The sequence below is a fragment of the Oncorhynchus gorbuscha genome, linkage group LG03 (assembly GCF_021184085.1).
Source record: "Oncorhynchus gorbuscha isolate QuinsamMale2020 ecotype Even-year linkage group LG03, OgorEven_v1.0, whole genome shotgun sequence".
Lineage (NCBI taxonomy): Eukaryota > Metazoa > Chordata > Actinopteri > Salmoniformes > Salmonidae > Oncorhynchus > Oncorhynchus gorbuscha.
Genome location: NC_060175.1, coordinates 73,235,989 through 73,246,911, shown reverse-complemented (window position 1 = coordinate 73,246,911; position 10,923 = coordinate 73,235,989). Strand labels below are relative to the sequence as shown.

Genomic DNA, 10,923 nt, shown 5'->3' with positions numbered 1-10,923 from the left:
ATTTTGCTGCCAAATGACTGGTTTCACATTTGTCTTCTGCGATTATGAGGTAAAATACAGTATATCTAGAACAAGAGTCATTTATATTTACAATTTCCTTATCCAAACGGATTACTCATTTACCTAGCTCTTATCAATAGCTCTTATCAAGTTGTAAATTACAGTGCATTGAGAATGGTGTTATTTCTACCGGAAAAAAATTAAGTAGGTGCTTTTTCCACTCGGAACCGATAGGTGCACAAGACCTTATTCATGGTTTCCTGATGCGTAAATGTGGTGGAATTATTCGGGAATTAAGTCAAGGTGAGAATACCATATATCTGTAGCAGTGGAGGCTCCTCAGAAGAGGAAAGGGAGAATTATCCTCAGTAAATTTCAGAATAAAAAAATTGTGAAACATTAAAAAAGTTGTCATTTTTAGATTAAACTATATTAAGTATATTCACGTCACCAAATAGTTGATTAAAACACACTGCTTCGGATAATTTATATTGTATTGAAAGTATAAGCTACAGCTAGCTAGCACTGCAGTGCATAAGATGTTGTGAGTAGTTGACTCAAAGAGAGAGAAAGACAATAGTTTAATGGTTTTGAACAAATTAAGTTCTTTAAAAATCAAGGTGAAGCCAGAGAGAGATTTATTTTCTATACTTGCACATACAGCTAGCTAGTTTAGCCTAAACAAACACTCAGCTCAAACAGAGGGATGCTATGTTAGCTAGCTGGCTTTCCAACATTGGAACTCTTCCAAGTCATGGTAAGCTTAATTTATTGCTATCAGGGCCTGCCAGTATAACTGCTAAACTGCTTGCTGACTGTACACTCTACTGTATGATTGTAGCAGGTTTACTAACGTGTTGGTTCTAGTAGCTATGTTGACTAGCTATGACGTTAGCTAATATGGTTACAATGATAAACCATGTTGTGTTTTTTCACCTGGTCACAAATAGCTCGTGTTGTGGACTGAAGTCCACACGTGAAGGGAAAAGGTGAGATGAGAAGAGCGCATAGGTGCGAGAAGGAATTCTACAACAAGTAAAATGATCATGCTGTTTGTATGTTACTGCTATGAAAGTTCATTTTTTATTTAACCTTTATTTAACTAGCCAAGTCAGTTAAGAACACATTCTTATTTACAATGACGGCCTACCAAAAGGCAAAAGATATAGGACAAAATATACATCACGAGAAGAGAGACAACACTACATAAAGAGAGACCTAAGAAAACAACATAGCATGGCAGCAACACATGACAACACAGCATGGTAGCAACACAACATGACAACTACATGGTATCAACACAACATGGCATCAGCACAAAACAGGGTACAAACATTATTGGGCACAGACAACAGCACAAAGGGCAAGGAGGTAGAGACAACAATACATCATGTAAAGCAGCCACAACTGTCAGTAAGAGTGTTCATGATTGAGTCTATGAATGAAGAGATTGCGATAAAACTGTCCTGTTCGAGTGTTTATTGCAGCTCGTCCCAGTCGCTAGCTGCAGCGAACTGAAAAGAAGAGCAACCCAGGGATGGGTGTGCTTTGGGGACCTTTAACAGAATGTGACTGGCAGAACACGTGTTGTATGTGGAGGATGAGGGCTGCAGTAGATATCTCAGATGGGGGGAGTGAGGCCTTAAGAGAGTTTTATAAATAAGCGTCAACCAGTGGGTCTTGCGACGGGTATACAGAGGTGACCAGTTTACAAAGGAGTATAGAGTGCAGTGATGTGTCCTATTAGGAGCATTGGTCGCAAATCTGATGACCGAATGGTAAAGAACATCTAGCCGTTCGAAAGCACCCTTACCAGCCAATCTATAAATTACATCTCCATAATCTACCATGGGTAGGGTGGTCATCTGTATTAGGGTAAGTTTGGCAGCTGGGGTGAAAGAGGAGTGATTACAATAGAGGAAACCAAGTCTAGATTTAACTTTAGCCTGCAGCTGTGATATGTGCTGAGAGAAGGACAGTTTACCGTCTAGCCGTACTCCCAAGTACTTGTATGAGGTGACTACCTCAAGCTGTAAACCCTCAGAGGTAGTAATCACACCTGTTGGGAGAGGGGCATTCTTCTTACCAAACCAGATGACCTTTGTTTTGGAGGTGTTCAGAACAAGGTTAAGGGCAGAGAAAGCTTGTTGGACACTAAGAAAGCTTTGTTGTAGAGCGTTTAACACAACATCCAGGTGTGAGGCCAGCTGAGTAGAAGACTGTATCATCTGCATATAAAAGTATGAGAGAGCTTCCTACTGCCTGAGCTATGTTTTTGATGTAAATTGAGTAGAGCGTGGGGCCTAGGATCGAGCCTTGGGGTACACACTCGTTGACATGCAGTGGCTGAGACAGCAGATGTTCTGACTTTATACACTGCACTTTTTGAGAGAGGTAGTTAGCAAACCAGGCCAAAGGCCCCTCAGAGACACAAATACTCCTTAGCCGGCCCACAAGAAGGGAATGGTCTACCATGTCAAAAGCTTTGGCCAAGTCAATAAAAATAGCAGCACACATTGCTTAGGATCAAGAGCAACGGTGACATCATTGAGGACCTTTAAGGTTCCAGTGACACATCCATAACCTGAGCGGAAACCAGATTCCATACCAGAGAGAATTCTATAGACATCAAGAAAGCCAGTCAGTTGATTATTGACAAGTTTTTCCAACACTTGATAAATAGGGCAAAATAGAAATAGGCCTATAACAGTTAGGATCAGCTTGATCTCCCCCTTTAAATAAAGGAATGAACCATGGCTGCCTACCAAGAAGTGGGAGCCTTCCCCAGAGAAGAGAGACGGGTTAAAATGGTCAGAGATACGCTTGGTGATTATAGGGGCAGCAATCTTAAAGAAGAAAGGGTCTAAACCATCTGACCGAAATGTTTTAGCACCTCGGACTCAGTGACCGCCTGCAGGGAGAAACTTCGTAGCGGAAAAGGGGAAAAATATGGAGGAGCATCAGGGCTAGTTGCATTAGAAGGGGTGGGAGATGAGGACATATTGGATGGGCAAGGAGGCATGGCTGAGTCAAATAGGAATCCTGACTTAATTTTCGTGGTGATTAAAAAGCTCAGCCATGTGCTTTGTGTCAGTAACAACTACATCATCATCTTTAAGGGACATGGGCAGCTGTGAGGAGGAGGGTTTATTCTCCAGGCCAATTGTGCGTCGCCCCACGGACAGGTCGCGGCCGGCTGCGACAGAGCCTGGGCGCAAACCCAGAGTCTCTGGTGGCACAGCTAGCGCTGCGATGCAGTGCCCTAGACCACTGCGCCACCCGGGGGGATCAAAAGTCTTGTTTTTAACTGGTTGACTAATGATTACACGCTAGATCAGCTAGAAGCAGGCAAGAGTATGCAAGGCAGTATTGAATGTGTCACTGTCAACTTGATTACTGTCATTTTTACCTCGACCTGTGCACCTACATTGTAAACTTTAATTTATAGGCTAGGTTGTAGCAACCTCATGATAGGTATCGGGAAAATTTGAGTATCAAGTAGTAGCCAAAACCTATCGCAGTTACATTGAGCTGGGTGAATGGAATATGAAAGACAGTCATCCAATATGCTAAAATAGAAGTAAGGCCATGTTCATAAAAAAATTGGCCTCCCTCATCTTAAATGTCACTGATCAGTGAGTTTTAAGCTTTTCTTTTAGGCAACAATAGACAACAAGAAATCCACAGGGGCTGACCAATTGCACCCTGGTCTGCTTAAGTGTGCAGTGCCCATCATAGTTGGCTCAATAATTCACATGTTTTATTTAACATTGTTATCAGGAAATATTCCAACATTAGGGAAATAGGCTTTTGTGCTGCCACTCCATAAAGGTGGGGATAGTAGTGATCTTAATTAAACATGATCACCCCATTTCAAGACTTCCTTGTCTAGCTAAGATTCTTGAATCATTGGTAAATGTACAGCTTTGTTCTTTTTTAATCTGAGAAATGTATTTTGAATATAAATCAATCCGGGTTTAAGCCTGGGCATAGTACTATTACAACAACCACTTTGGTTGTTTATGATCTTGTCAATGCTTTAGACACTAAAATAAAATGTGCTGCTTTGTTTGTGTACATGTCAAAAGCTTTTGATACTGTTGATCATGCTATTTTATTGAATAAGTTGTCCTCGATAGGCCTGAGCTCTGAGCCTGTTCTTGGTTTCATTATTATTTTAGTAACAGAACTCAGGCTATCGTGATGGATGGGGTTAAATCTGAATTTCTTGAAGTGCATAAAGGTGTACCAAAGGGGTCGATTTTGGGACCTGTTCTCGTCACTATTTATATAACCACCATTGGTCAATCAGTAAAAATTGGTGAACTTCATCTATATTTGGATGATCTTATTATGTATGCTATTTCCCCGATTGTTGATCTCGCTGTGTCAAAACTACAGCCAGATTTTATAGCTACACTACTGGTAACAAGTTTTAGTCTTTATTTTCTACATTGCACATCAAAACGATGACATAACACATATGGAATCATGTAGTAACCAAAAAAGTGTTAGACAAATCAAAATATATTTTATGTTTGAGATTCTTCAAAGTAGCCACCCTATGCCTTGATGCCAGCTTTGCACACACTTGGCATTGTCTCAACCAGCTTCATGAGTCATGCTTTTCCAACAGTCTTGAAGGAGTTCCCACATATGCTGAGCACTTTTATTAAAAATAAAAAACTGAAATATTACATTTACATAAGTATTCAGACCCTTTACTCAGTACTTTGAAGCACCTTTGGCAGTGATTACAGCTTTGAGTCTTCTTGTGTATGATGCTACAAGCTTGGCACACCTGTATTTGGGGAGTTTCTCCCATTCTTCTCTGCAGATCCTCTCAAGCTCTGGCAGGTTGGATGGGGAGCGTTGCTGCACGGCTATTTTCAGGCCTCTCAAGAGATGTTCGATCGGGTTCAAGTCGGGGCTCTGGTGGGCCACTCAAGGACATTCAGAGACTTGTCCCGAAGCCACTCCTGCATTGTCTTGACTGTGTGCACCAGTCTGAGGTCCTGAGCGCTCTTCAGCAGGTTTTCATCAAGGATCTCTCTGTAGTTCGCTCCGTTCATCTTTCCCTCGACCCTGACTAATCTCCCAGTCCCTGCCGCTGAAAAACATCCCCACAGCATGATGCTGCAACCACCATGCTTCACCGTAGGGATGGTGCCAGGGTTCCTTCAGATGTGACGCTTGGCATTCAGGCCAAAGAGTTCAATTTTCATCAGACCAGAGAATCTTGTTACACATGGTCTGAGAGTCTTTAGGTGCCTTTTGGCAAACTTCAAGCAAGCTGTCATGTGCCTTTTACTGAGGAGTGGCTTCCGCCCACATGCAGGAATTGCGGGCCACAATTTCACCTTCTCTGCTTGCTTCCCTTGTATTTAATGCTATGGACAGCAACAATGGCATACTCTTTTTGACCAGACAGCATCAGATAGATACACCACACATACTGAGACAGAGGGGTGCTGTTTCGATCGTTTGGATGCTTTCTCCAGTGAGATACATTCAGCCTCTTGCAAATTGAAGAAACATTCTGAAACACAGAGAGACTAAAGCAAAATTTTTTGGGGAAGCCTGTATTCTTTCCTTGGCATCAATGAATACAGACCACTGATAATTAATATACTTTAGGCTTACAGCTTGCCATACAATGTGTGACTATTTTTTTAAAACCTTTAAAAACGTGACCCGGAAGTGATTCTTCACTGACGCTAGTTTCACACAGGTTTGTTTGTAACAATTTGATTTATACAGTTCGATATACACAATATATCATTCACTGTGCACATTTTCCATAATTTTCGCCGTAAATGTTAATTTACAAAGTACACCGGACGGGACTCTGAAGGAGTACAAAAATCTCTGACCCGGAAGTACATCTTTACCCTTGCCTGTGTGACAACGTTAGCTGTTGGAAACATTTTCGGTACTTCTTGTTAGTTTTTTCAAGTTTAGTCACGCTTCTGTTTAGCTAACCATTTGCTTTGTTTTTTTTATCGGGTCCACGCTGTAAGCTCAGGTAATATGCAAAATAACTGGCTATTTTATTGTCACCTAGCTAACGACTGTAGTTAGCAGGTGCGTCGCATTATAAATAGTTTGCATAGCTAACAGTTATCTACGTAATGAGTCAACTAGCTACAGCTGGGCTGGCTGTAGTGCATCAACAATCAAGTCGTTTTTATTTGTGTACATTTATGCCACGTTCACAAGCTAGTCGGAACTATAAAACTCGGACATTTCCAACTTGCTAATTAGTGTGAACGCGGCATATATTTATTGACACGCTTTCTCTAAACATTAACACGCATCGCTTATTGTACGTTTTTGGTAACATACATTTCAGCGAGAAATCATTTTCAAAAAACAAAAGGTGACATTTACTACACATTTTTATATGGTTAGTGTTCACACAAGGCCATATCTCCATGTTATATCGCTTGTTTACAGAAAAAAATAGACAGCCAACCTGTGCTAATTAGTTATCTGACGTGCTCCGAACCCCTGTGTATAAGCATAACTGGTGAGTGTAGTTCGTCAGCTGGAGGCACACAGTATGTGGATCTGTGCAAAACTGCTAAGGTCAGTGTTTTATAAAAAGTCCATCATCGCTGTGATTCGTATTTCGAAACATATGGCCCTTTTATCAGCGAGAAAGAATCCTTCAAATAAAAAAGTTACACTTACTCAGTAGTTTTACAGTCGAGGTACAGCTTCATCAATCTAACTGGTGCCCCATGTATATAGCCTCGCTATTGTTATTTTACTGCTGCTCTGTTGTATTTTTCTTTAGGTATTTTTCTTAACAGCGTTAAGGGCTTGTAAGTAAGCATTTCACTGTAAGGTCTACACCTGTTGTATTTGGCGCATCTGACAAATTACATTTGATTTGTAGGTGCCTCCATCTGACTAAACTACACTTTCTCTACACTTCCCGAGTTACACTTACATTCAGGTGTTTGGAGCATCCTAGGTAGCTAATTAGCACAGGTGGACCCCTTGTCTTCCGTAAACAAGTTCTGGAACATGGAGATATGGCCATGTAGGAACACTAACCCTATCAAGGCTTGTATCAATTTAAACTTTTGTTATAAAATATATGTATTGCTGATATGAAAAGGTCCTTACACTTCCCGAAACTGTAGTTTGTCTTTTACATTTGATTTTGTACACCAATTTCAAACAGCTGAAAAGACAATATTTGTTGTTAATGAGAATATATTTCACAGTGGTTTAATTGTACAATGATTACTTGTTTTGTCACATATACTGAAATTAGGCAGACTTAGAGTTTTAGCAACCATGAAATGGAGGAGCGGTTTCTGTATGTTGCACCTTTAATTTTAAAGTCAATCTCAGGAACTAGCCAGGAATATGCATACCATCAAATAGCGGATCATAAAACATAAACAGTGGAGCAAATCCCTTCATTACATTTTCACATGGCTACTACAGGTTAGAATATTTGCACCTATTTCAGTCCAAGTTGAGCACTGCCAGTAACTGTATGCAATATTCGACTATATGCGGCATAAGTGTAAACCATCTTTGCTATAGCTTTCAGCCAGCTGTAGACGTGGAAAGATGCGGGGCATAGACATCCTGGAGAACTTTGAGATCTACATCCCCAAAGAGGCAGAGGTGAAAATCACCTCTATTCTGACTCTGCCAACCTCCATCTTGAGAAGGATGGGAGTGCCCCACTCTCAGGGTGGCAGTGCAAAGAGAATTTCCTCGCCTTTGGCCACGTGGATCTCGCCAGTGGTCATCCGAGAGAGAGGCTGTTCACCGGCCAGCCCCACAGTGGATACAGCCAAGATTAACCTGACCTCAATGGTGACCAAGGAACCCAAGGCAGCCCAGGGTCCCTTCTTGATCCCATTCGTCTCCTCCAGCGGCACGGCCTTCAATGTCCTCAGGGAGTTCTTGCCCTCCAGACAGAACTTCCAGCAGGGTACTGACGCCCAGATTGACCCCCTCCCTCATGGCCTGCCCCCTCTCCCCCACCAGGATGCCATCATCATCCACAAGGGGAGGATCTTCCTGTCAATCAAGAAAGCAAAGACTATCAGAGGAAAGAGACAGCACAGCCCTGACCTGAATAACTTGTCTTCCGAAGCCCCTCAGACCACACAGCGAAAACTGATCTTCCTCTCACCTGCCAGGAAGAGCCAGAAGAAGGTAAGACCCTGCCATCTCCTGCTATCCTTACTGTTGCTCCCTCCTGACTGTACCCCATGCTCTTGAGAAATGTCTGCTTATGTATGTTAATATGAGACTTGAAACGGTTTGTGATATCAACATGATCTACTTGCTTGAAACTAGACGTCCTTGTGAGGTGTATATTTTTGCATAAAGCTGAATTCCTGTATTTTGATCTCTTCCCCACCCCCTTGGCTTACCACCTCAGTCCTGCCCCGCATCTCCAAAGCCGTCTCCTAAAAAGCCCCAGGGGAAGTGGGCATTGCTGCAGAGGTTCGGCCTGACCCACCAAGTCCAGGTGAAGTTGTCCAGAATCCCCCAGGGGGACATTGAGCCACAGCAGACTGCCGAACAGGGTCACTCAGCGGAAGAGGATCATAACACAGAGCAAGTGGGTACTATTGTCTCAGCTGTGCCATAGCATGTCAGTAGCAGATGTGTATGTGATATGAATCTCCTTGGAACGTCATAATTTATTTTGCTGATCAATTAATGTCTTATAACTTGGCAAATAAATAATTAGAAAATGGACAGCCTATTTCCACCTTGTGGTATTTGTGCTGTAGTTAATAAAGGCTAGGTTGAGATGAATATATGCTGCTGATAAACCCCAAAAGGTAGTCGGTCACTTATCAGACTTTAAATTTGTTGTTGCTTTTTTAGCCTGTTGGTAAAGTTTACAGGGAGCTGTCCTTTAACACATGTGAAAATTGTATAATTGTACATCTCCTCTCATAGAGAATAAGAAAACTGTCAAAATGTTAATTCCTGTCTCTACCTATTTTCTTTTTTCTTTTCCACCATAGGATCAAGTCATACGGAAGTTATTGAACGCCAACAGGTTGTTAAAGGAGACACCTGGCAGATGTCCTGAACAGGAGATGGAGTTGGTGACTCAAGAGGAAAACAAGCCTTTGAATGAGGAGACCCAAGAATCATTATCAAAGACAGCAAATCGGCACCCTTACTCAAGCGAAGGCTTTCAGGGCAGAGGTGGGATTACCAGTGAGACAGATGATGATGCTGAGGAGGAGCCTGAGGAAGAGGGATGTCACAATTTGGGTAGTGTCAAACAACAACGAGTTGAGGACAAAGGTATGAGTGGGGCAAAGGGCCAAGCCACCAATGGGGATGAGTCTGAGGTGGAAGATCTCTCTGTTACGGCTGTTGCTTTGAGTGACAGCTTACCTCCACCAGAGGCCCTGAATGCAGACCAAAGCAGTGATACGGTTATGCAAGTTGACTTCACGGGGGACAGTGTTCAGAGTTGGACAGCGGAGTGCCCAATCATACCCGCTCTAGCCCCCACCCCCAAACAGCACCATGGTTTTGACTTTGAGCATTCGGCCCGTGAGGAGAGGATCAACCGTATCAGGGCCAAACTGAGAGAGAGCGAGGCTGCCCTCAACAACCTGCGCTCTCCAAGTTGACTGTCTTCAAAGTGGGAAACAATTATTTCTAAGGGCCCTCAGATGTTGAATGCCATGAACGATTATTCCACACACTGTGGACATACATTCTATAACTATTATAAAAAAAAAAAAATTGGAACCCATAAACTTCTCCACTCCTTATCCTCCAAGACCTGTGATCCATCATCTTTGATGGGCAAAAATATTTTACGTTAGAAATAACTCTAATCTAAATTATATAATTTTATTAGAAAATTCAAAAGGACTTTTTACTTTTCGTTTGATTATATCTGATGTGAAAGCAGCGTTTGTTTGATCAAACTTGCCCAGCTATCGAATTTGAAGATTAGTTATTAGAGTTGCAGTTATTCTTTTAGGGCCGGATTCAGACTTTTTTTTTACACTTTTTGATTTACGCAGTTCTCAGTTGTTGGTATTCAGAATTGATGGGCTTTACAGATGTGGCTCCCTTGCACTCACTAAATTTATATAATTAAAATACTGAAACCCCTCCCACTTGCTGGGCAACAGATTTTCTTGTTGAGGATTCATTTAAATACGATGTACCTTTATGTATATGTACATAAAATATGTACATTTTGTGGCGACCAGACCAAATTCTCATAGAAATTTGTTTTATAGATCTGTCATTCTCATTGAAAGTAAGTCTAAGAAGCAGTTCTGTGCACCATTTCTATGCTTCCCGTTCGTATGTTTAGAATTTGCGTCTTTCGGTTTTGTACACCAGATTCAAACCGCTGACAGCTGGTTTAGATGGTACAATGGTTTTCTACACCAAACATTGCTTGTTTTGTCACAATCTGAAATAAAGCAAACTTTAAATTTTAGCAACCATAAAATGGCAGAGCGTTTTCTGAATATTGCACCTTTAATTAAAATGTTCTTGACATACTCATTAGAATATATTGAGAGAACGAGATCAGAATAGGGATCAATGAAAGACATACTGCGTTGTCTTGGCTGTGTGCTTAGGGTTGTTGTGCTGTTGGAAGGGGAACCTTTGCCACAGTGTGAGGTCCTGAGCGCTCTTTAGCAGGTTTTCATCAAGGATCTTTCTGTACTTTGCTCTATTCATCTTTCACTTTCACGTCTCCCAGTTCCTGCCACTGAGAAACATCCCCACAGCATGATGCTGCCACCACCATTCTGCACAGTAGGGATGGTGCCAGGTTTCCTCCAGACGTGACGCTTGGCATTCAGACTAAATAGTTCAAGCTTGGTTTCATCAGACCAGAGAATCTTGTTTCTCATGGTTTGAGTCTTCAGGTGCTTTTTTTGGCAA

General features: G+C 41.8%; 1 protein-coding gene across 4 annotated transcripts; it reads left to right on the top strand.

The window, feature by feature from the left end:
• The first annotated feature begins 245 nt into the window (after positions 1-245).
• On the top strand, positions 246-10,468 carry si:dkeyp-110g5.4 (uncharacterized protein LOC561637 homolog). 4 transcript variants are annotated; one of them, XM_046336881.1, is made up of 4 exons: positions 246-303; positions 7,571-8,187; positions 8,417-8,599; positions 9,015-10,468. In XM_046336881.1, the coding sequence occupies exons 1-4, from the start codon at positions 264-266 to the stop codon at positions 9,636-9,638; spliced, it is 1,464 nt and encodes a 487-aa protein (XP_046192837.1). In that variant the 5' UTR covers positions 246-263; the 3' UTR covers positions 9,639-10,468. The 4 variants fall into 4 exon arrangements, with proteins under 4 accessions (XP_046192837.1, XP_046192847.1, XP_046192842.1 ...); XM_046336891.1 differs by lacking the exon at positions 246-303 and adding an exon at positions 5,885-6,025; XM_046336886.1 differs by lacking the exon at positions 246-303 and adding an exon at positions 5,885-6,025 and having other exon boundaries at positions 7,564-8,187.
• The last annotated feature ends 455 nt before the right edge of the window (positions 10,469-10,923 follow it).